The following is a 27287-nucleotide window of genomic DNA, read 5'->3' as shown; positions in this document are numbered from 1 at the left end:
CAAACGACTGCGCACCGTTGTGGAGTGTGGGGTGTGCATGGGGTGTGGGGGGTAAGGGCAGAGGTTCAAGTCTTTAAAAAGAAGTTTCATACATGTATACACTTAGATTAGGTTAGAGTAGAATTTCTATCTTGTATATATATATATATATATAAAACTTTATTAAAAAAAAATATTTTAAGATTAGGCTAAGGTAGAATTTCTATCTTGTATAAAAAAAATAACTTTTATTAAAAAATAAACAACTTGGACACTTCACCTAAGGAAAAAAAAAAAAAAAAATATATATATATATATATATACATATTTTTTTTCTGTCCGTATATGGTCTGTGCACATTTGCACGCTTACTTCACCCAATAATCGTTTTTTTCATGAAATTGTCAATCCAAGAAGCACCGGCCAAATCCCAAATGAATTCGAGTTGTTTGAATCATTTTAAAATTCAAGAATTATTATTAATTTATTAGTGACATGGATTGCATTATCCATGTGGAAAATATATTATTAATTGTTTCAACTTTTGTAGTTTTACACTTCACAAGAGTACCACGAAAGTCACGACTTCCTTAATGAGTGGTAAAGTCGTGACTTTCGTAGTTTTACACTTCACGAGAGTCACGACAGAGATTCTAACGTTTTACCTCTATTTTTTAAAATATTTGGCAATATGCTATTGTTTTGAAACTATATAGGTTCGTGCCCTTGTTTCGAAACTCGATTGATAGAAAATCGAGTATGGTGCGATCAAACTTTAAAAATAATAAAAAAAATGCATGGAACTCGAGTTCATGGAGCTCAAGTTCCATACCTATAGCGGCATTCAAAAAGACATATAATGGCGTTTTAAAGCCCTATAGTAGCATTTTCATGAAATTTTTTGTTTTTATAAGTTTGATTGTCCCATATTAGGTTTAGGGAGCCCTATAGTGGCATTTTAAAGCCCTATAGCGGGCATTTTCATGCAATTTTTTTGTTTCTATAAGTTTCATACAATTTAAATGGAACTCAAGCTCTAGGAACTCGAGTTCCATGCAATTTATTTATTTATTTATTTATTTATTTTTTTTAAGGTTTGATCGGACATAACTCGATTTTAAACCAATTGAGTTTTTCATTGAAACTTGATTTTAAGAAAATCGAGTTTCAAAACAAGGGCATGAACTTATATAGTTTCAAAACAAGGGCATATTGCCAAATATTTTAAAAAATAGGGGTAAAAGACTAGAATCCCTGAGTCACGACTTCATTAAAATTCCTTAAAATTTTCAAGAGTACTACAATGATAATACAACCATTGACATGACTCATTGTAATTAGAATAATATCCTTTCCGAATGAGTTTATAATTGAGATTTCATTTATTATACATAAATTATAACAAGTCATTTGAAAAGTTAGTTAAAAAATTGTAAAATACTTTTTTAATAAATATTTTGGGGTTAAACTACATATTTAGTGTTGGTTTGGCATGATTAATTTTGCCAGCTTATTTTACTATTCAGCTTATTTTTGCTACTATTCATGGACCTCACTCAGTGGCGGCTTCAGGATTATTTTTTAGGCGGGTCAATAAAAAATATAAATTATACAAAATTTAAAACAAAAGAGAACTTGAATATATCGACATTACAAAAAAAAAAAAATGAAATACATAAAGTTTTACAATTGCTTTTTACGATATTTCATATTTTGAAATCATTACAAAATATTTTCATTATCAATCCTATGAGTTACATCTCTTTCAATGTACACAGTTAAATAATCATTCATCTATTGATCTCTCATTTGATTTTCAAATTTTTTAAGATCTAAATGTGTTTTTTCTAAAATTTAATATTAACAAATTTCTACTTTTTTTTTTTTTAGATCAAATTGGTTTGTTATTGAGCTTTTTTTTTTTTGTGTGTGTGTTTAAAAATGCTAGGATATTGTTAAGATGATCATATTCAAACTTCTTTTAGCTGGGCTTAAAAAAAATCTAGGATTAGGGTATTCAAAATTTTATTTAAGGGAGGTCAAAACAAAAACAAGATTAAAAAATCATTATACATAATTTATTTTGGGTCAATTTAGGGGGTTCATTTGAACCCCTAGGCTCTAAGTGGAGCCACCCATGGCCCCACTGCACTTGTTGGTACTATTTATGAGTCTCATTGTACTGTTTCAGCTAACTTTTACCTTTATTTACCATACTTTCAGCAAAAAGTTTTCAATTTCAGCAAAATAAATGGATCCCAAACAAACCCTTAGTCCCTAACTTTTACCCCATATTTCAATTTAGTCCATAACCTTTCAATTGTGTCAATTTGGTCTCTAACCTTTCAATGTCGATTCAATTTAGTCTCTACCGTTATATCTTAGATTAAAATTCTTAATATGGCAAACAACCAAAATAAAATTTAAATTTATTGTCACATCAACATAAGCTAATTTTTATTTTTTTTTTATTTTGGCCATTAGATAGGCCATCAATTTTCATCCAAAAGATAACGGTAGAGACTAAACTGATACGGTATTGATAGGTTAGGGACCAAATTGACACAATTAAAAGGTTAGAGATTAAATTGAAATATAGTGTATAGGATAGGGTTCAAATACATAGTTTACTCAATAATTTTTTATTACAAACCGTGGACATGACTAATTGCAATTAGAATGATATTTGTTTCAATTGAGATTATGTTTATTATGTATAAATTATAACAAGTCATTTTAACAGTTAGTTAAAAGTGTAGGGTCCGACTTTTCTGATCTAGCCCAATATGTGTGGGACTTTAGACCAGCAAGCCTGATACAATGAATTTGTAGAGAGTGGGCCAAAGAGCTAGGCTTTGGTATATGTACAACAGTTATCATGGTGTTTTACTCGATAGGATGAGATGGACTGAGTTCATCTGGGAGAATTGATCCTCAGTACAGTTCCGGGAGCCCTTTATGGTCCCTCCTATGTGTTGGGGGGTCTTCGCCCTCCCCCACCCTCCTTTTATAGTAGTTTTCTTCCTCTGAATGGGGTGTCTAGGGTAGGTACCATTCCCTCCAGTTGTTGGGAGTGGTTGTAAGGACAGAGAAGTATGGTCGTGTCAGACTCAAGGCACTAAATGCAATAATGACAGCATTTACTTTAAATACTTTCGTTGTCCTTTTCTGCTTTAGTACTTTTCCCGCTCCATGGGATGATAGGGAGTGTCACTACCGGTGGCAGGTTGTCTCCTCCCTCCTCGGCTTCACTGTGCCGAGGAGGGCTCTCCTCGTGGCCGAGGAAGGACTTTTCCTCCCCGCGACCGAGGAGAGATTTTTCCCTTGGGCTGGGCCTTTGGCCCAATATAGACATCGACATGGGCCTACTGGTCTTTAACTCCCCCCCCCCCCCCCCCCCCACACACACACACACACACACACACAAAGATTGCAAAATAGTGATTTGTTTATAGATTTATTGATTTTTGAAAAACAAGATAGATTGCAAAATAGTGATTTGTTTATAGATTTATTGATTTTTGAAAAACAAGAATGAATGTTTTGACATTTTTTAAGTTTTTTTTTTTTTTTTTTTTTTTTTTTTTAATAAAAAATTTGGCAAACCGTCCCTTCATGGCTAGTAAAAGAGTATATCCTTCCCGCTAAACTTTCGTGGAAAAAGCTTTTATGATGACTACATGTAAAAAAATAAAAATAAATAATTGCCTTTATTTTTTCTGTTGTAAAAGTCAAATCATAATTGCCTTAAATAAAATAAAGTCAAAAACGTCAATCTCGTTTTGTTTTTTTTTGGGGACCTGGTTGCTGTCGAAAACCATAAGCTAGAAATTGAGTACAACCATAAAATAGATCTAGATACACCACAATTCTCACAAGTTTTTCTATAATTATTGAGGTGATAGATTGTGATTTATGTGTAATAAAAATTATATTAAATGTGGTCTCACATAAATTGATGTTGTTCCAGTCACAATTTGCTATATTAACATGTGAAATTTGTCATGTTTCTAACCTTGTTGGCAAGATAAAATATAAATAATCTTTCACTCACATCCGAACAAGTGGTCTCCATCTCCACTCTCTCGAGTTGTTTCAGCGGTGAGGAAGGTGATGGAGGATTTTGACGTTTTTTGTATATTCATTAAAAAGAAAAGAATCAAATTTAGGTAAAGTATTTATGTGCACTCAACTTAACACCATGTGGTCACGTGACAAGTTTTAACCATGTGGTCACGTGATAAGTTTTAGATTAGGTAAAGTATTCATGTGCACTTTACTATGTGGTCACGTGACAAGTTTTGAACACATATCTTGGTATTTATCAGGTTTAATTAGTACATTAACAGCATGACGTTGGAGTATTGAACCCAGGCAGTGTCAAAAAATGAAAAAAAAGTGGTTGACACTTGGAATAAGTATTAAACGACATAATTACTGCCCATACTTTACTTGTTCCTATTTTGGTTATCAAATGTGGGGTCGTTTGTGTGTATAGGTCAAGCATATTCCATTACAGGTTAGTCAAGCATGGTAATGAAGCAATTAAATTAGTAAAAAAATAGGCTTTGGCTTGTGCCATTCCCATATCTCTCTTGTTTTGGGTAGATGGAGTTTGTCTTTTTGGATATGGATTAGCCAATATCTTTTTGGATGAATGGGACTTCACTGGAAATAAGCAAATTCCAAGTATTTCCAAAAGTAAAAGAAGAAAAGAACCTCGGAAATTTCATAGAAATTGAGTCAACAAGAAACAATAAAATAGATTTAACACTTTATTTTTATTCCATGGAATGAAATTCACGTATTTGACTGGACTGGAGTGGCTGCGCTGTTTCTCTTCTATCTCGGTCACCATCGTCTTCGACTGTTTCAAAAAGTGGTCGTACTCGTTAGAGTCTAAAAATAAGTAATCTACGACCAAAGAAAGTAATTGTATATCACTAAAAAAATCATAACTTTTAGCATAATTATCTTATATAGTAGACTGTGATTAATAGCATGTTACTTTAAAATAAATATACAATTTTTTCTTCATGGCCTATAGTTAGCCATGTAGACAATTACCATAAAAATTGTGATTTTTTTATGTTATACTAGAATTTTTGAAAAAATAAAATAAAAATAATGTTACAAAGTATTACTATTCTTGATGAGGCTGACTGACTGACTGAGAGTCTTGGTTGGACTCTCATTGGGGCTTATGCATATTCCATGGTTTACACTCAATGTAACAGTAAGGACCCACCATGCACTCCCCCTCTCTTTCTTCTTGTCTTTCAATGATTTTGCTTTCCTTCTGATCAATGTTATGTTTTTTGTTAAACAACAAATTTAGTTTTAATTTCATTCCATAATTATTATTATTATTATTGTGTCAATTTAATTTCTCTATTTTCAAAATAAAATCGATTTTTATCTTTCAATATTTACTCCTTTAAATTTTAAAGGATAATAGCTAACATGTCAATAGAACCTTTTCTTTTTCTTTTTTTTTGAAAAAAGAAGGTACTATAGGAAGTTTATAAGTTTTGAAATCAAGTAAACTTCAACTATTTAAAAAAAAAAAAATCCTGCTCAAAATGGAAATGAGATAGTAAAATGACACTCATTTACTTTTGAAAATTCTAGAAACTAATACAATTGAGAAACCAAATTAAACTTCGTCCTATAATTGAAGAGAAAAAATGAAAAATTTGTAGCTTAATCTTCTTTTCATGCCCTTTCTTTTTGGTTCCAACCAATTGTAAGTTGTACATTTGTTTTTTTAATTTTTCTTTTTCTATCACCCTCTTAGTGCGTGCATATATTTAGGGAAATGGGAATTATTTCCTCCACATGCTCAATGGAGTGGGCACAAAAGATATCTTCCCTCGAAGAAAAGATAAAACAAATGAAACATAAAAACACACTTCAAAAAATCTAAGGAATAGTTAAATCCATAGTTGCAAAGATGTCATCCTATTCCATTATTCCACCTCTTAAATGATTAGGGGTAAGGACGTAATAAATATTTAAAATTTAGTTTTGGTTTCACATCAAATCCTAAAATTTTAATTGCATCAATATTTACTCTATAAATGTAAAAATATTGCAATTTGAGTTCTTAATGAGCTTTTATTAATTAAAAATATTGTAAATTATATATTTCTTTTCTATGTTTTGCATGTATGCATGAAGTAAAGTATACAAAGAGATTACCAAAGGCAAGCAATGACACATCACACAAATGAGATTCTAATGGTTTTTTTCTCTCGATTTAGGTCAGCCCATTTAGTTAGAGTATGTCTTTTAAGTTTGTGTGTATGTGTGTGAGAGATAAATTGTGCACCTTGGATGTTGGATGTTCATGAACAAAGGTGACCCTCTTTAGTCAAGAATTTTTCTAACCTTGGGATGTAGGCATGTGTACATTTTTTCTATTTTGACAACTCCATTGGGGACACTAGAGAATTTAAACCAATGAGATTTTGACACATAATTAATTACAATTAGTTCTTTTAAAATCAATCATAATTTATCACATATAATCATATTCATTTAGCCTTAGATTCCAAGAATGCATTTAGTGATCCACTGAAACTTGATGCTTTTTCTTGCATTTAGTCCATTGAAACTTGATGCTTATCTTTAAATCTAGTAGACCAATTTTTGCACTAAGGTATCCTTTTAATAGTGAGAGCTTTGATATTGTTTGGAATTATGTTCTTATCATTTAATGGTTTAAATGACAATTTAATCTTTCTTAATAAGATTACCAGTTTATTTTCGATTCACGAATTGACTTACTACAAAAAATGCGGACTATAGCCGTGTTTTTTTTAGCCACGTTTACAAAAACGCGGCTATAGCCTCATCATTTGGTTATGTTTTACTTGAATCTTCCTTTTGTTATAGTTCAAAAAAGTTGTATTACATACACATACACAAAAAAAAAATATATATATATATATATATATCCAATGCATTTGCCATCTGGCCAGGAAAAAAAAAAAAAAAATATATATATATATATATATATATATATATAGCTATGTTTTAAAAATGTGACTATAGCCAAAAAAAAAAAAAAAAAAAAAAAAAAAAAAACCAAAACAAAACAAAAGGGTTATAGCCACGTTTTTAAGATGTGGCTGTAGTTGTCCCCTATAACCGCGTTTTATAAACGTGGTTAAAGTATATATTATAGTTGCGTTTTTAAAAATGCGGTCATTGGTCCTGGCCTATAGTTATGGGTTTTAGGCCACGACTGAAAACACGGCTTAAAAAAACGCGGCCATTGGATTTTTTTTTTCTTTTTTTCTTTCTAGTGACGGCTATAAGACCTTTTTTTTTTTTTTTTTCTAGTGACTCTTATCTACAAAATAGAATGTTTACAGTTTCTTGGCATTAGTATAGATAGGTGGCATGCAGGGGTGGCACCATATACAATTGAGGGTGGTCACACGACCACCCTCAAACTTGAAAAATAAATAAATTTTATACCTAAAAAAAGGGAAATTCTAAATTAATATAGATTGTTGACCACCCTAAAAAAAAAACTTGAACATCCTAAATAAAAATATGTCCATTAAAAATAAAATTTGACTTCTCCAAAATTTTGGTCCATTGAAGATTGAACCAAAAAATTGCAAGAAGTGCTATATTCACAACATGTCCTCAACACTTTTATAACAAATTTTAAGTGGTAGATTGTTACCGGTAAAAAAAAAAAATTAATGATATGTAAATTAAAACTAGTAACAATTGCTAACTAGGATTTGTTGTGAAAATATTGTGGATGTAGCGCTTCTCAAAAATTGTCCAAACAAACAAATTAGCCTAAAAGCCTAAATCAAATGTTTAATTGTGATATTTTAAATTATGTTTACAAAAGACATTTTAAATTGCTATTTTTTTATTAAAAAAAATGCATATTTTCCAATAGCTAGTTAGTTAGTACTTGCTTTAGTCTTTAGATGAATTTATTGGATTTATGTGTTACATCTTGTACATACACATATGCACTAAAATAATACCTCAATATTTTATTGAACATGATTAATGTAACGGTTTAATGCCTAAGTTGAATACGTTGAATGAACTTGTAACTTACCCTTTATTTTTTTGTTATCACTATGGACAAAATTCTTATAAGGAAATTACTTTTATTACAAAATTTATCTTCTAAGTAAATTCGTATTCACTTGAATAATCTTCTTTTAGATCCTAGGCTATGAGAAAAGTTCTCATCTTTTCATCCTAATAATCAAGAGAAAATAAAAGAGCATATTTACAAAGATGTTCTTGTCAACCTCTTTGCCATGATTTCCCTAAAAAAGAAATTAGTAGAGCAGTGCATTAATTTAATCCTGATTAATAGCCATGTCAAAGATTAATAGCTATGTCATCAATCAATTGTTAAAATTCAAATTTTTGTAGTTTAAAATAATGCATAAAAGATGAGTTTATAAATCAAATGGTAAAATAGCATCCGATTGATATGAAAATTGGTATGCGTGTTAAGAACATATAGAACATGTAATTCAATGATTGGATTTTCAAAATATTAATTCAATAACAAATTATTGGGTGGTGTAACATTGCTTAGAGTTACACCATTCAATATTTTTTAATTGGATGCGAATATTGACAAATCCACCGTTAGATTACATTATCTTCATATATTCTTCATGCTTGTAAAATTTCGAGGTGATCCAAGATTAATAGCTATGTCATCAATAAATTGTTAAAATTCAAATTTTTGTAGTTTAAAATAATGCATAAAAGATGAGTTTATAGATCAAATGGTAAATAACATCCGATTGATATGAAAATTGGCATGCATGTTAAGAACATATAGAACATATAATTTAATGGTTGGATTTTCAAAATATTAATTCAATAACAAGTTATTAGGTGGTGTAACATTGCTTAGAGTTACACCACTCAATATTTTTCAATTGGATGCGAATATTGATAAATCCACCGTTAGATTACATTATTTTTATATATTTTTCATGCTTGCAAAATTTCGAGGTGATCCAAGATTAATAGCTATGTCATTAATAAATTGTTAAAATTCAAATTTTTGTAGTTTAAAATAATGCATAAAAGATGAGTTTATAGATCAAATGGTAAATAACATCCGATTGATATGAAAATTGGCATGCATGTTAAGAACATATAGAACATGTAATTCAATGGTTGGATTTTCAAAATATTAATTCAATAATAAGTTATTAGGTGGTGTAATATTACATAGAGTTATTGTGTGGTGAAGGGGAGAAAAAAGCTTCGAATTACGGAGTTAGCAGCATATTGTAATTATCTCTAAAAAAAAGGTTTATAATTGAACATTTATTAATCTTTAATTTATATAGTTAGGGTGTGAGAAAATAGAGCATCATTTCTCTATACTTATAGAGTATCAAAAAATTTTCCACTAACATTTAGCAAGTACCTTGACAATTGTGTATTTTACTATTTAATAATCAAGCCTTCTGGAGGCTTGAAAAGCATTTGGGACAAAAGTTGTTGCCAACAAAGTTCTTGGAAATTACAGATCATATACTTTACAAGTTTTCCAAGTACAGTCTAAAATGCAAAAAAAATTGAGAAGACAACTTCATAATGGTTTAAATTCCTAATTTCTATCTGCAAGTAGGAACTGACGATAAGAATAGAATTTTTTGCCCTTGACTTTCACCTGGTCTTGCCGTCTTGACTAACTTTAATATCAAGAAAGAGGAAAATTTGGTGGAAACTGATTTATATAACTCAGTTTCATTGCCCATAATCTAAAAAATGTAGGATTCACACAAAAAAAAGTTTATTTAGAAATTTTTTTGAGTATTGTTTCCATCACTCAAAACTCAAAAAATTGAGTTTGAGTAATGAAAACTGGAAATAATTTTTTTTGTGTTTTCAAAATATGGAATATGAGTTCCAGTGGCAAAGTTGTAAAAATAATCAAATTTATGGGACCCATTTTTCTGACTTCTCACTATTAAGTCATTAATGCCACTTTGCTTTTTTCTTCTTCTTTTTTTCTTCCTTTCTTCTTCAAACTGATGTTCAAACAACTCCACGCAACTGCCCTTTTTTTTCTTCTTCTTTATGTGGTCACTCTCATGCCAACTTTATTTGGTTCCTTTTATATATATATATATATATATATATATGGTTATGTTCAAGTTACACCTGATAAACTTTAAGTTTTTAAGTAATGTTACACCACCTAATAACTTGTTATAAAATTCTTATTTTGAAAATCCTACCATTGAATTACATGTTTTATTTGTTCTTAACATTCATACCAATTTTCATGTTAATTGGATGTTATTTACCGTTCGATCCATAAAATCATATTTTATACATTATTTTAAATTACAAAAATTTGAATTTAAACAATTGATTGATAACATGGCTATTAATCTTTGATCACCTCGAAATTTCACAAATATGAAGAATATACAAGGATAATATAATCCAATAGTAGATTTGTCAAAATTTGAATCTAATTAAAAAATATTGAGTGGTGTAACATTATTTAGAGTTACACAAAGTATAACTTGAACCCAACCCATATATATATATATATATATATATATGGGTCCAGTTAATATATGTCCTTAGAGCACATATTAATAATCTATTTTATGAACTTTTTATGAGTAATTGAAAAAGATGTAAAAAAAAAGTTGGTAATTTTTTCATTAATCATATATATAAATATTAACATCAATTAATTTGAAATAGTAACATCATAAGGTTTACATCAGTTTTTAACAAAAACAAATGGAATTTGCCTCATCCCTACAACAATTAATTGGTACCAAGACTTGATTCATGGTTCAAAACCTTTTGAAGAAAGGAAGGGAGAGAAAAAAAATTAATGGTCAGGAAATTTCCTACCAAATCCTATTTCAGATTTTAACAATTAAGTAGAAAATAGGATGTAACCTTTATATAATCTTGGAAAATCAACTGGGTAGTTTATACATATTTTAAGTATAGGTTAAGAGTCCCACAAATTCAGTGTTCAAAATACATTAAATTTGTCCTCGTGTGTGTGTGTGTGTGTGGGGGGGGGGGGGGGTGGTGTTGTTGAATTTTTTGTCGAGAAACAGAGTAGGAATGCGACACTATACCATTTAAGTATAGGTTAAGAATCTCACAAATTTGGTTCTTGAAATACAATGAATTTCTCCTTTTTGTGTGTGTGTGTGTGTGGTGATGATAGCATCATTTTTCTTCGAGATACAGAGTAGGAATGCCAAACCATACAATACAACAAATTTTGGTTTTCATGGTGTAATGGTATTTGTTTAGATTAAAACATGTTGGGTTGTGAGTATGTTCTGCTCTTTTTGTTAAGTCTCCTGCATAAAGATATGCCACACATACATGACTTAACATTTCCTTTCACATGAATAAAGAACATACCTACTCATCTAAAAAAATTAAATTGAATCTCAGATCCCTTCTTTAGCTAATGGAAGAATCGTTTGGATTAGTGTTTTCATTGAATACGGCTTTCTGCAGAATCCTATATGTATCTATGAGATTTTTTTTTTTAAATTTTTTTTATTTATTGAAAGTGGGTTAAAATACAATTGTACCTAAAATAGTAAGCTTTTAAAAAGCTGGACTAAGAAAATAAGCTAAGTAAATACTCAAAAAAGCTAAACCAAATGCACAAGTTTCTTTCTTTTTGGCTCTGTTTAAATTTTACATTAACGTTAAAAACACAACATTTTCACAACTTGTCAAGTTGTAATTTAAATAACATCACTTTCTTATGAAGTCAACTATTTGATATTGTTTTTATCATGGAATAATCATAATGGTATACTAGCAATTGTAATTAAACAGTTGAGGAAAATTTCTTGGTCCCTTAAATTTTAACCTTCAGATCTTTTCCAAAAAAAAAAAAAAACCTTCAGTTTTAATGTCTTTGGTTTGTTGATGAATACTGATATTTTTATGTTGGACAAGTAACAATAAAGATTTGTGCGACTGAAAAAGAAACGTCGACCAGCTTGTCCGATAATAATGATGATAATAAAATAAAATAAAAAACAAAACGAAACAAAAAACACTGTACATTATGTGTTTGTACCTCACTTTCCGGGTTGTACTTTGTGCAAGAAAATTATCACTATTAATTTAGGGAAATGTTAATGAATGTCTTTAGAGTTTAGTACATTGGTTAATAATTCATTTAAAGAAAGTTTTTATGGAAAAAGAAAAAAAAAAAATTAATGTTTTGACAGCTTCTTTCATTCCTCATAAAAGTGGTGTCAAAACTTTCCTAAAATTGATTGTTAACCAATGCCTTAAGGACACTCGTTAACATGACCTATTAATTTATTATGCTCTAAATAGGAATCACTGTTCACTAGTTTGCAAAAACAACAATCCTCCGTCCATTAACATTTTTTTACAAATTTTATTTTCTTCTTTGTTTAATAATGAGTTGAATTGGTAGATTATTATTAATCTAATATCATTTTTATATAGAATTCAATCGCTTCTAACATAACTCATATTATATAACAATCATACTCTGCCTAACTATTTTAAAAAAAAAAAAAAGTTGTTAAATCTATGGTGCACTAGTCGTTGTAAAAATCTTGCAAGGTGTGACTCAGTGCAGGGTCTTTCAATTGATATCAACCACAAATATAAAAAGCGAATATGAAGTATCCATTTACAAGAGTATGCGAGTAGCGAGCATAAATACAAAAAAGGGAGCAACAGTAAAATGGAAAAAATGAAAAATAAAAATTACATAATTTTTGCCGTAAATTTGTTCACGAAGCAAATTATAAGCAGTGAAGTTGTGAACACACTAATTTTTCTTAATCAAGTTGTGACAAAAATTATGCTATAAATGATTGTGACGCTAGCATTTTTCCATTAAAATGTAGTGCTAATTTGAAGTGGGAAAAGTCTCGCAGTCCACCAAAACGTGAACGGGGCATTAATTTTAAAGGGACCCAAGGGAGGGTCAACAATTTCTTTATAATAAGAACTGGTTCAACAGCCTTTTTTTTTTATTTGTCTAACAGTTTTTTTTTTTTGATTTGTCAAGTCTTTTTTTTTGATTTATCAACAGTCTTTTTTTATGTTCAAACTCAACTAATATCATACCTCATAACTCATAAGGCAATTTCCTTATAAATTTCCATACAAGCTCCAAGCATCTTTCCACTGATCCCCCATTTGGCACTATCTTAGGCCTAACACACTATATAACCTGAGGCCTTTCTGTGTTATTCACGTCCCTCATAACAACCCTCCACTCCTACTTCAGCCTCTCTCTCTCTCTCTCTCTAAATCTCTTCCTAGAGTTTCCTTTAAGGGTCTCTCAATAAAATTTAATGGATAAGTTAGAGAAATGTGGTGCCAACTATGCCCCTCTTTCCCCTGTAACTTTCTTAAATAGAGCCTCTAAGGTTTATGCCAACCGTACCTCTGTTATATACCAGGGTACCTGCTTCACATGGAGGGAGACATACCAACGTTGCTGTGCTCTTGCTTCTTCTCTTCTTACTCTTAACATTGTCAAGAATGATGTTGTATGTTACGCTATTTCTTTCCCACTTATGATTCAATTTATTTATTTATTTATTTTTTTAAATTTTAAATTCTAGAAAAGTTATGTTATATATATGATGAAAGAAACTAACTTTTAACTTGTCTACCTATTTTTTTCAACAGGTATCTGTGTTGGCTCCTAACATTCCAGCCATGTATGAGATGCATTTTGCAGTGCCTATGGCTGGTGCTGTGCTTAACACTATTAATGCCCGGCTCGATTCCAAAAACATAGCTGCTATTCTCCGGCACTCTGAAGCCAAGGTCTTCTTTGTGGATTGTCAATTTGTGTCAGTAGCAAGAGAAGCTCTCCTCTTACTTGTGGCCGAGTCGTCCAATATCCCTTTGGTGATTGTCATCGATGATGTTGACACACCAACAGGTGTTCGGCTAGGCGAATTGGAGTACGAGGAACTTGTCAAAAAGGGCAATCCTAGCAACAAGTATCTTCCTAGTGAGCATGAGCTAGATGAGTGGGATCCAATTGCTTTGAATTACACATCAGGAACAACATCTGAGCCTAAAGGTGTTGTGTACAGCCATAGGGGTGCTTATCTTAGCACTCTAAGCCTAGTCCTTGGATGGGAAATGGGAAGTGAGCCAGTGTATTTGTGGACACTTCCTATGTTCCATTGTAATGGGTGGACTTTCACATGGGGCATAGCAGCACGCGGGGGGACCAACGTGTGTTTGCGCAACACCACAGCACATGACATCTACAGCAACATTTCTATGCACAAAGTCACACATATGTGTTGTGCACCTATCGTGTTCAACATCATTTTACAAGCTGGACCCAATGAGCGCAGAGATATCACCACTCCGGTCCAAATACTCACCGGTGGAGCACCTCCACCTGCAGCACTGCTCGAAAAAATTGAACCACTTGGGTTCCATGTCACACACGCTTATGGCCTTACCGAGGCAACAGGACCTGCCCTGGTGTGTGAATGGCAAACCAAGTGGAATCAACTGCCAAAAGATAAACAGGCAAAGCTTAAGGCACGTCAAGGTATTAGCATACTAACTCTAGCAGATGTTGACGTCAAGGATTTGAAAACGATGGCAACTGTGCCATATGATGGAAAAACCATGGGGGAGATAGTCCTGCGTGGGAGTAGTATCATGAAGGGGTATTTCAAGGACCAAAAGGCTACATCCAAAGCCTTCAAGGATGGTTGGTTCTTAACAGGTGATGTTGGCGTTGTACATCCAGACGGGTACTTAGAAATCAAGGACCGGTCTAAAGATGTTATCATTTCTGGAGGTGAAAACATCAGCAGTGTAGAATTGGAGTCAGTTCTGTATAAACACCCAAGAGTCCTTGAAGCAGCAGTAGTAGCAATGCCACACCCTCGTTGGGGAGAGAGTCCCTGCGCTTTTATCTCAATCAGAAAGAACTCCAGTGGAAAAACAAAGGATGTGACTGAGACAGAGATCATATCCTATTGCAGGAAAAATCTTCCCCGTTTCATGATTCCAAAGAAGGTGGAATTCTTGCCGGAGCTACCAAAGAATGCAACAGGAAAGATTTTGAAGAATGAACTGAGGGCTAAAGCAAATGACCTTGTGATTGTCGCCGAGAATCTTTCAAACCACAAGTCCACCCAAGTCACACCCCAACTTGCTCCTCAACCTCAATATAATAATGGCGAGCAGATTATGGCCATGTCCCGGCTCTGAAAGTTTTATTAAGCTCGGAATAAAATATGTACAGTACTCTGTTTTGTTATCTGATATTTTTAAATATGTTATCAGTTAACTATATAGTATCTATTAAGTTATATTAGGTGGAGTTGGTCGAATCTGAATTTCGAAGAGCTAATACAAGTAATAAAAATGTTTCTTTTTTTGGGTTGCCCAATTGGCCATTTAGTCAACTTACTTAGTTGCAGTTTTTGCCTGCAAGTTGCAACCCAAACGCATAAATTAGCAAAGGTGTACTTCAAAAAAAAAACTAATACAGAAGGTACCAGGTGGTGCACATAATTGGTCGGGATTTGAAGAACTAATATAAACAATTAACTTAGTTAATTGTAGTTTTATTTGCATGCAAGTTCCAGCACCAAAGACATATATTAGGAGTATACTTTACAATTTATCCAAAAAATTAAATACAAGGTACTAGGAAGTGCATGCACACAAGGAATTTGTCAGGATTTTTTGAAGAACTAATAGAAACAAAGTGCCCCCCCACCCCCATTACAAAATGTTCAAGACAAACCCGAATCTCCAGCAAAGATATGTTAGGTACTACAAAAGACATGCTTCGCGTGCATCCAAGCTTTGTTAAGAACTCAACTGTTTGATTTCCTCAACGTTAGGAAAGAGAGAACTCTAAATGAGAATTACCATGCTAGGTGTGGTTGGTTGGTAGTTCTTGTATCACTTTATATAATATTTGGCAGGAATTGAGTGGTTCGATTAGCAAAGCTTCAACGAATGTGTTGTACCTACAATTAGGGCCGGCCCAAGGCCTAGGCCTAAGGGCCCCACCACAAAAAATATTTACCTTTACAAAAAAGGCTCTCGTCTCATTGTAAAAGGCTCAAAATTTTATAAAAGATATGATTTTTTTCAAAAGGTTGTGCAATTTTAGTTATTAGTGATGTTATGGATATCACAAATTTTACTATAAATTTATAAATTGATATGTTACCAATCACAAAAAATTATTTTAAATATTCATCAATTACATTATTGAAGTTCATCAACCACTATTATTGTCATATTATATTGTGATCATTTTATAGCACCTTTAGCATTTTCCTTTTTTATTTCTAACAAGGCTTTAAAAAAATTTACAAATGTGTTAGATGATCAATGATGATTAATCTCCCTTAATAGTTCGAAACTTTCATATTTTTAAACTAATCTACTACAAAGCCACACATCAATTAATATCATAGGTTATACATTAGATTATAAATGTAATTAACTATGTATCATCATATATCCAAGATAAATTAATTTTCTTTTTAAAAAATAATATATTTTTTCTTTTTGTTAAATTTATGTTTCAACTATGATATTCAATTCTCTATATGAAATTAACCTTAGTTTTAGTTCGTATTATTAATTAAATTATGTATTTAATACATCAAATTAACCTCATTTTGATTAACATTAAATAATTTTATTTAACTAGTATATACATATAAAAGGCCTCACATAAATCTTTCGCCTTATGCCCCAAATTAGGCTGGGCCGGCCCTGCCTACAATGATAGCCTTATTAAAGCAATAATGGTACACATGATATTACCCTTATCGACATGTGACGTGGAATCAATGAGTCCACATCAAAAACCCCTCTTTTATTATATAAAAAAATAATAATAATAATAATAAAAAGAGAAAGAAAAAAAGAACTCTAAATCAGAATTAGGCTCATGGAGAGGGGATCTGCAGTATCTAATGATACTAACAGAAAAAGGTTGCAGTAATAGTATGTTTAGAAAATGTAAAACCAGTTTGTCATCCATCAAGTTCCACGGGTGTGATCAATCCGAGTGTTTTAGCAAATAAAAAGCCATCCCTAACTGCTCAATGTTCTGTTAAAACACTTATTCTTCTCATAATAAATCTCCAAAAGCCAGGTAACCACCATAGCCTGCTCAATATATTTGGGAGACTAAGACAATAAGTTTAAAGTAGGATATTTTATATATTTAAATATCAATTAAATAAATTTATTTAATATTATAGAAACTAAGGTTAATTTGGTAAATTAATATTAACCAAACTAAAGTTAATTGCATATAAATAATCAAATATGATGGTTCAAACAAAAAGAACAAAAAGAAATGAAAAATTTATTATTCTTTTAGAAATGAGATTTACCTTATCTTGGATAAAGTAATGAATCGTTATAAATTTTTATTTTGGTGTTAGAAAAGAGACATATATTATTTGGTGTGTAGTTATGTGGTAGATTAGTTGGCTAATGTTGACAATTTATCATGTAGTAGATTAGTTGGCTAATGTTGACAATTTATCATATAGGATATTGGTTTACAAAAATTAAAACCTCAAAACATTTTTCTCATAAACAGCTTATGGTTTTTAATTGGGTTAAGTTTTTTTTTTTTTTTTTTTTTTTAATTTTTTTTTATGATAATGGGTTAAGTTTTTATTTTTTTTTTATTTTTTTTTTATGATAATGGGTTAAGTTTCTATTGATCTAATGTGCATTTGGGAAGTAATGAAAATTATAAATTATTTCACTATTTAGTTTATTTTAGTTACTATTCATAAGTCTCACTACACTTTTTGGTATTATTTATGAGTCTCACTGTACTATTTCAACTAACTTTTACCTTTATCTACATAACTTTCAGCAATAAGTTTTCAGTTTCAGCAAAATAAACGGTATCCAAATAGACTCCTAATGTGTGTTTGGCTCCAGCTTATTTTTGCTATTATTCATTGGCCTTACTGCACTTTTGGTACTATTCATGGCCCCACTATATTATTTCAATTAACTTTTACCTTTTATCTACGGTACTTTCAGTAATAAGTTTTCAGTTTCAGCAAAATAAGCAGTATCCAAACAGATCCCTAGTCTGCGTTTGGCTCCAGCTTAAAAAGTCAACTTATTTTTACTACTATTAATGGGCCCCACTACACTTTTTGGTACTATTCATGAGTTCCACTATACTTTTTGGTACTATTCATGAGTTCTACTGTACTTTTTGGTACAGTATTTTTAGTAAAAAGTTTTCAATTTCAACAAAATAAATGGATCCCAAACAAACCTCGAATATTATGAAGACATTTTTGGAGGTGAGAAGAATAGTGCTTAATTTTTTTTGGGTAAACTGCAAAGTTAGTCTTTATCATTTGCACCATATCTCAATTTGGTCCCTAACCTTTCAATTGTGTCAATTTGATCCTTAACCTTTCAGTGTAATGTCAATTTGGTCCCTGCTGACTGTTGTTAAGTGTTGAATGGAAATTGCCGATGTTGTCTAACGGACTGAATAAACTATTATTTCCATACATAGGTGGACTAGACACCTGGAATGCCACATCATTCTGATTTGATTGAATAAAGGCGCAATTGCACTTTTAGTCCCTACATTTTGAAGTTTTTCCATTTTAGTCCCTACATTTTATTTTTTCCATTATTAGTCCCTAAAACCAATTTACGCTTTCCGTTTTAGTCCTTAAAGCCTCATTCCGTCACCAATTAACGGGGAAACTGACGGGATGAATAAAATATTATTATTTTTACACGTTGGTGAATAAAATAAGGAAGGAATGAGGATAATAACTCATGTGAGTGTCACGTGAAGCACTTATCCTCAATTTACCTTCCACTGGCGCGCAGGTAATCAGGTAATCACACAACACTTGACACGTCCAGCCCCCACACGTGTGTACTTACCCACCCATGGCGCGCACCTTTCTCCCAAATCAGACTTAATCCCTAGTGCCTCTGCCGAAACATAGCAAATCACACTTCTCTCTCAAACCACCATCATCATCAACCATCTCAAGATCTTCAACCATTTTGAAGTCCCTGATCAGATGGAAGCAAGCGTTTCATCCAGTTCAAGCTTGAGAAGGAGAGCTCCATTTAGGTGCTACTGTGGTGAAAAACCAGTGTTAGTGGTTTCGTGGACACCAGAAAACCCTGGCAGAAGGTTTTATGGCTATATAAACTACTGGGTATTTCAATATTTTTTTTTTTTTAAATTAATCATGTTTTTTCTACTGGGTACTGCAAGCTTTGTTACTGTTGGTGGGTTATTGATGTTACTCTGTTTTAGTGAGATGGGGTTTACTTCCTCTCCATTGTTTTTGGTTTTTTTTTTTTTTTTTCCAATGTCTATTATTTTCTGATAAAACAAGGGAAAATCTAGGAAAATTGATTTTGAATCATGGGGTTTTCGTGTTTTTATTTTTATTTTTATTTCATTGGGGTTAAGAGAAAGGGAGGAATTGTGTTTTGCATTGGGGTTTTCGTGTTTTGCATTTATTTCGTTTTCCTGGGTTTGGAAGGAATAATTTTGGGTTTTTTCATTTCTTGTTTTACTAAGTTGTTTGGTGGTGTAAAAAATGGTGGGGAATTGTGTTGATATATCTGTGAGTTTTCCAGTGTTAGTGGTATGTTTGTACTTATAAAGAGGAAACCAGTGTGCAAGTGGAGAATTATCATCAGTATGGTAATGTTTATCGAATTAGCTGGGGAATATTTTCCTTTTGTTGACAATTGTATTATTTTCCTTGACAATTGTTGCAAGTGGAGAATATTTTCCTTCTCAATTTCATGGCAATTGTATTATACAGTCCTTATTGGTCATTAAGTAGCTTGATGGATAAAGAAATTGGTTTGTATTTCAGGTTGGGCGAAAGTGCAAATTCTTCCAATGGCGTGATGATGAGATATGTGAACGTGGTAAGGTGCTCATCCCAGAGCAAAGGCAACGGATTATCAGACTAGAGGCTGAGGTTGCAAGATGCTACAGGAGAGAGAAGTTTTACACTGTGGCTTTGGCATTCTTATTGGTGATATGTGGGATTTGTGTCTTTAGTTGTATGGGTCGTTAGACAAGTAGTGGAAGTTTGATTAGGCAGCAACTGGGTAGGTAGTGTGGAAGTGTTTATGTTTGGTTAGCATGTTACATAGATAGGGGAGTTTCAATATCCTGTAATTGCTAATGCATAGGGCTGGCAGGCTGGCAGTGTGTAAATTTTTTGGTTAGGCAGTTAGCATGGAAACACCTGCTGGCTTGTTTTTTTGTATCATTCCTGGAATGAAATGAATACCCCTATTTTCTAACTGTGTTGTTCAATGGTAAAATATTAATAATGATCCTTTCTCTCCTTTGTAACTCTTTCCCCACATTGAATGATATGGAATTTGTGTGTGCTTGACATTTGTTTAGTATTCATCAATGTGGGATAACTGTGTTTATGAACTGTGGGGCTGCTGGAATTTGTATATGAACTGTGTTCATACTGGTTTCAGTTTAATAAAATAAAAAATACAAAGTTAAATAACCAATTGGAAAAAAGAGATGTGAATATGAAATTTTATAATTTCAAAGTCAGAGAGTAAATGATGACAATTCAAGGCATGTTGGCACAGTACCAATGTTTCCAAATGTTACCAATGTGACAAAAAACAATCCCAAAGCCACAAAAAGAATAGATTATGAATTAAAGAGTTTTGACCAAGCTATATCCAAAAAGTTTATAAATCTTATTATATTGTTTTGTCTTTTTGGGTAATGCAACTTATATAGCATCAGACTCCAATATTAGGGATAGATAGACAAAGGCCAGGTGACCCAAAACTGCAAATATACTTAAGGCACACTACAAAATACTTGATGAACCAAACTTTTTGCAAATTTCTACCAACAAATTTCTGCAGCAAATTTCTGCAGAAATTTGTTTGATTTCTGCAGCAAATTTCTGCTGCAATAAAAATTTCTGTCTTTCAAACAAATTTCTGCAGAAATTTTTTGGATTGCTGCAATACAAATTTATGCAACAAATTTTGCTGCAATGCAACAAATTTCTGGGAAAAAAATTTCTGCAGCATATTTCTACTGCATATTTCTGCAGTTCCACTGCATACAGTCACAGTTCTACTGCATATTTCTGCTGCACACAGTCACAACTCACAGCACACAGCACACAGTAACAACTCACAAATTTCTGCTGCATATTAATAGTACAAACACTTACAGCAAACACAGTAACAACTCACAAACACTTACAAATTTCTGCTGCACACAGTAACAACTCACAACTTTCAGCTTGTGCCAACTAAGTCACAGTTTGTACAAACACTTACAGCAAACACAGTCAAACAAATACAAACACTTACAGCAACACTACAAAATATCATATGTATGGTCAGTTCTACAAATTTCAGCACTAGACCACAGTCACAGTTACCACTTTCTACAAAATAAAGGGCAATGTTCCATACTTAACCCTATCACCATAACTACACAAAACAAGCAAAAAAATTAACTTGTGCTCTCTTCACTTTCTTGGACCATGCACAGATGATGATTGACTCCCACCATGTCTGATTGCTTCCATGTATCTGGATGCATTCTTAGAAGCCTTTACAGTCTCTGATGTGACCACCCTTGCCTTTTTCTGCCTTGGCTTTGGGTTGCTGCTGCTGGAGTTTTGATGTGCACGTACATTCTGTGTGGTGCTGCCTGACTGGTGAGGTGCAGCTTCAGTGGAGCTGTGCTGTTGGGTATATGTGCTTCTAGTCCTGGCATGAGGTGTTACATTTGGACTGGTCTGAGATGGTGCAAATTGAGTGGCTGAGCTTGTCTTGGCATGAGATGGTGCACCTGGCCTGAAGCTGGGCTTGCTGGATTGGCGTGGTGCACTTGGAGTGGCTCGGCTATGCATGCTAGACTGAGGTGGTGCAGCTGGAGTGGAGCTGAGGCTATGCATGCTGGCCTACAAACAGCAACTAATAGTTGGATTAATGCTGTGTGTTCATAGGATTAGAAAAATCTGTTTTAATAAATGGCTAGCAAAGCAAGTCACAGGGCATGCAATGGCTAATGAGAGTCATGGAAAAGCACATATGTAAGCATGAGTTTACTGTAAAATGTAAATGACAAGCGGCCAGAAATTTTTTTTTTTTTTTTGGGTTTTGTTTTTGGGGCCAAGCAAATAAATTACTATGACAAGCTCATCTACAATTGTATTTCACATATATTACCTTTTTAGATGAACCGGTTCTATTTGTGGAATTCCCTCCAATCTCACCCTTGCAACTTCTTTTATTATGCCCTAACTTGCCACAGGTCTTGCATTGCTTAGAGATGCCGGCTCTCCTTGTTGGCTCATTAGGTTCCCTTGCTCTCTTCTTCTTTGGTCTGCCAGGTGGTCTTCTTCTGATGGGAGGCTGAACTGGGGTAACACCACTAGGTCTCCACATATTGGCTCCATTGATTGGTGTTATGATTGGTTCATAGCAAGCCTTGTACGTAGAGACATGGTAACATGGATGAACATACTGCTCAGCATCTTGTCTGTTAAAAAATATGCAGCTGATTGCATGAGCACAAGGTATGCCACTTATATTCCACTTCCTACAGCTGCAGTGTGCTGTGGCCAAGTCAACGGTGAAGCTTTGCAGCCCATTTTTTACTTCAAATTGGGTCTGTCCTGCCCAACAAGCTACCCACCTATTGGCTGCCAATTTTTCCTTGTGCAACCTTTTCAGAACCTTGGCACAAATATCTGACTCTACTCTCTGAATCTTCTCTCTGTTCTCTTGAAACCGAGTCATGATATACAGCCTGATACACTCAAGCTGCAAGTACATACAAGTAAAATAAAGCATTAGATATTAATTGCAAAATCTACTAAATTGTGAGTTGTTACTGTGTGCTGTGTGCTGTGAGTTGTATATGTGTGCAGCAAAATTTGTTGCAGAAATTTGTATTGCAGAAATTTGGATTGCAGCAGAATATTTACGTAACTTCCATGGAAAATATACGTAACTTTTTCTCATAGCTCATTAGAATATTTAACACTCAAAAGGAAAGGCAATCTAGAGAGAGGAAGGGATATTATTAAAAAAAACTAATATGCATTTAAATATATCCATAAGAAAATACCTTTAAGAATTCAAACATTGTGAAGCAAAATGATAGAGAAACTCTAAAGCTTTCTAGCTTGGGCACTCAAACCCAATTTTACCCTCAGCCCCAACCAACTCTTCACCTTACCTAAAGTCATAACCTCATCCCTATAAGGTAAAAAAAATGAAATTATGGTCACAACTTATCACTAAACAGCCCTAACTAGCTCACTTCTTCTGCTCTCTGCTCTATGTTTGTAGTGACAAAGGACAATAACCAGAAAAGCTATGTATTTGTAACATATTAAAACTATGAATCATATAATTTAGATTAATTACTCAAACAGCTTTTAACATAACCTCCCTAGCATGAACTCAATTTAACTTCAACCCAATGACCCTCTCCCACCAAAACTTCCTAGGCAGTTACCAAACTAGCTAGATGGTGCACACCAAGTATCAATGCCTGATTCATTCATTCAAAATTTCCTCCAGCAAAGCCACATATTCTTATTCCCAAAACCTTGTCAAAGATATTGTCAAGCAGTCTATACCATCACCATCCAAATACCATCCGATCCCAGAACATTCCCTTATTCCCATCATTTACAAAACCATAATCCCATCTCCAAAAATAACAATGGTACCAAAAATTAGTCCATGCATAATCCAATGCTTACCACAATTCTCACCCAATATCCAAAAGCCAAAAACCCAATTCCCATCTAGCAAGGCTCTTAATCCCCAACTCAAAAAAATAATAAATGATAGACCATAATCTAATCCATGCAAAAATCTAACAATACACCAATTCCTACTACAATACAAAACACCCAACTGCCATCTAGCAAAGACTCTACAAACCCTTTACTCTTAAATGACCAAAACAAAAACCAAACCGTTAGATAAAACATAGTACATCTTTACATGTGTTTGGTCCACGGCAAAGCATAGCAAAAAAAAAAACATGAAACAAAAAGAACAAACTTTTATTGCAGCAGAAATCAAACAAAACATACAAGTAAAATAAAACATGTGATATTAATTGCAAAATCTACTAAAAACAGTACCAAACAATGAACCTAATTAAATGTAGGTAATCACAAAGACTCGTACCATGCTAATAATAGGCTTAGACCTGAATTTCAGAATCCTACTGTTGAAACTCTCACACATATTATTTACTATAGTGTCAGTCAAGGCATCCTCACTAAACATGTGTTTGGCCCATTTTGTTGTTGAATGAGCATCCAACCAGCCGTGTGCATCAACATCAATGCCCTTCAATTCATCCATCACCCTATCAAACTCTTCTTTATAAGTTGCCTTGGCTGCCCTCCAAAAGAATTCTCTAATCAGAACACCGGGATGGTTCTTCCTTAAGTTGTTGTAGAGGTGCCTACAGCAAATTCGATGCTCATACTGTGGCCAGTTATCAATAAAAGTATGCACCAACCCCTGTCACAAACAGTACCAATGTCCTTAATTTGTCTTAGAGATAAATACAATGCGTAAATGAAGAAAAAAAAAAAACCAAATAGAGAATAAATTACACACCTTTTGCTGGTCTGACATAAACACCCATCTCTTATCCTGACCTATGTCCGCAAGCAACAAATTGATGAACCAAGTCCAAGAGTCCTTGGTTTCAGCCTCTACCACTGCATATGCAAGTGGGAAATACTCCTCATTAGGATCTCTACATACGGCAGTAATCAACTGTCCCCCAGACTTGTTCTTCAAATGGCAGGCATCCAAACCAATGAATGGCCTGCATCCAAACAAAAACCCCTTCTTGCAGCCCTCCAAACATATATATAGCCTCTCAAAATAAGGCACCCCACACACTAAATCCATCTCAGCCGCTAAATCGCCATCATGGAAGGTATGTACCTTCATAAGGATGGTACTACCAGGACTAGCTCTTCTTAATTCCTCACAGTACTCCCACAGCTGGTTGTACTGTTCTGTATAAGCCCCCTCAACATATTCTTGAACCTTTTCCTTAGCCCTACCTGCTTTTCCTACACTTATGTTTAGGTTGTACTTGTGATGGACAGCCTCTTGGATGTCTTTCAACTTCATATCGGGCTGTCTTTTCACCTTCTTCATCAACTTCTTCCCAATGTATGATGAAGTACACCTAGGATTCTTATATGTTCTAGAGCAGGTGTGTTCCAATGTCAAAGTCCTTAATTGGTAGCTCCTCTCCCTTGGCAGCTTTGTTAGATATGCAACAAACTTGCACCCTTCTTCGCATACAGCTCTTACCCTTTGTAGATCATTTTTAACAAATTTTATCCCCCATCCACCTGAAACTGCATAATCTGTTATTGCTTCCTTAAATTGCTTAGGTGTAGTAAATAGCATATCTTTCTCAAAATAAATATGCTCAGCCTTATCCACTGGCTTAAACATAGGGAACTTCCTCACTTGCTCTTTTTTTTGTTCCCTTTCATCTCCCACATGTGCCTGGTTATCATCCTCAGACTTATCATCACTATCATACCCATACTCATCATCAGATGATGATTCTACAACACTGTGCAATTCCTCACTCTCATAATCAGAATTCATTATACCATCACCTGGTTCATTAACTTCAGCATCATCCTTACCATCCCAACTGTCACTACTATCCTCAACAAAGTCCCTAACACCATGACCCAACTCTACATCATCTTCTAGGCCACTTCCCCCACCATCACTACTATCACTACTATCACTTATATCAATGACCTCAGGTGGATGCTCAGTGATAGGTCTTTACCTACTCTTCTTGAACCCGCTTGAGCAGCAGCCACCTTAGTAGGAACACCAACATTAACCTCAAACTCATCCTCATTTTTAAAAGTTTGATCATTAAAATACATGTCATCACTATCACTATCATAAAAATCATCCCCATCATCTTCACTGCCATCATCATTGTCATAACCACTTGTAAAGTCTTGCTCCAATGCCAATGGCAATGGCTGCACACCCTCACCAGCATCCTCTCCTTCATCAACTAATATAGGCTCATGTATTGGGTGCTCTACATACACATGAATATCTTGATGACTCCTCACTAATTTTGTCAGGTACATGGCATCACTATCACCAACAATCAAATGGAAGTCTGCCAGTTCTAGGTCCACTCCAGGCATTTTATACCACAGCCTGCTAATAGACGTGTACCCAAAATCCCTACATATACTATCTATCTCAACCTTAGACCACCTGTCAGGATCACAATTATCAACTATATCTACTGCACCTCCCACATATTTTCGACCATTCTCAGTAAAATGGCCACCATGATGCACGGATATACTAAATAGGTTATCCATTCTGCATGCAACATAACACCAAAACCAATTAAACAATGCTAGGTACAGAACAAAATATATATTATATTTAACAAAACAACACTCATTCCTAATAAAATATTCTATTATGCATGCAGACAACACAACACTTAATCAAATATTTAAGTAAAAATCATACTAAAAGAAACAGAGAAACCACTTTTGTCATACACGGGGAACACAAGGACCACACAGTAAACCACAAACAAACACATGCAGACAAGGACCAACAAACAGTCAAAAAGCCAAAATATACAAAAAGGCAACACAACACTTAATCAAATGTTTAATTAACAATACAACATTTCAATAATTTTGTCATACTAAAAGGAACAGAGAAAGCACTTTTGTCATACTCGGGGAACACAAGGACCACAATGTAAACCACAAACAAATACATGCAGACAAAGACCAACAAACAGTCAAAAAGCCAAAATATACAAAAACTTTGTGGCCCCTACTAGGAAAAAGCCAACAAGCTTCTTGTAAAGCTATAAATAAGGACAGAGAGAAGACCTTTTCACAAAGACAGAGGCCTCTAAGCTTTCATTTTCTCCACTGCCAGGCACCACAGTGTGGGTATCAAGTGGGATTTTTCGGAGATGGGCTTTGAGAAAGAAGTGCCTCTCGTGTGGGTATCAAGGTAGTGTCTCTCTTTCAGAGATGGGCTTCGTGAAAGAAGTGAGATTTTTCGTGAGATGGTTGATGATGATGGTGGTTTGAGAGAGAAGTGTGATTTTTCCTTAGCTTGATGATGGTGGCGTTTCGGCAGAGGCAGAGCTTCACTTCGCTAGGCTA

At 33.5% G+C, this 27287-nt stretch overlaps 1 protein-coding gene across 1 annotated transcript; it reads left to right on the top strand.

The window, feature by feature from the left end:
• Nucleotides 1–13181: 13181 nt before the first annotated feature.
• LOC126714317 (trans-cinnamate:CoA ligase, peroxisomal) lies at nucleotides 13182–15427 on the top strand. Its single transcript, XM_050414410.1, has 2 exons — nucleotides 13182–13544; nucleotides 13687–15427. Exons 1-2 carry the CDS (start codon nucleotides 13347–13349, stop codon nucleotides 15244–15246), a joined length of 1758 nt encoding a protein of 585 aa, XP_050270367.1. The 5' UTR covers nucleotides 13182–13346; the 3' UTR covers nucleotides 15247–15427.
• The last annotated feature ends 11860 nt before the right edge of the window (nucleotides 15428–27287 follow it).

This window comes from Quercus robur, chromosome 2 (assembly GCF_932294415.1).
Source record: "Quercus robur chromosome 2, dhQueRobu3.1, whole genome shotgun sequence".
NCBI lineage: Eukaryota > Viridiplantae > Streptophyta > Magnoliopsida > Fagales > Fagaceae > Quercus > Quercus robur.
Note: the sequence above shows the minus strand (reverse complement) of the source record. Positions and strands in the feature narration are given on the sequence as shown.

Excerpts from the sequence above, each read along its gene's own strand:
- LOC126714317 (XM_050414410.1), top strand. The coding sequence starts at position 13,347 with ATGGATAAGTTAGAGAAATGTGGTGCCAACTATGCCCCTCTTTCCCCT. Across the intron at positions 13,545-13,686 it reads ACATTGTCAAGAATGATGTT|GTATCTGTGTTGGCTCCTAA; the intron begins GTATGTTACGCT and ends TTTTTTCAACAG.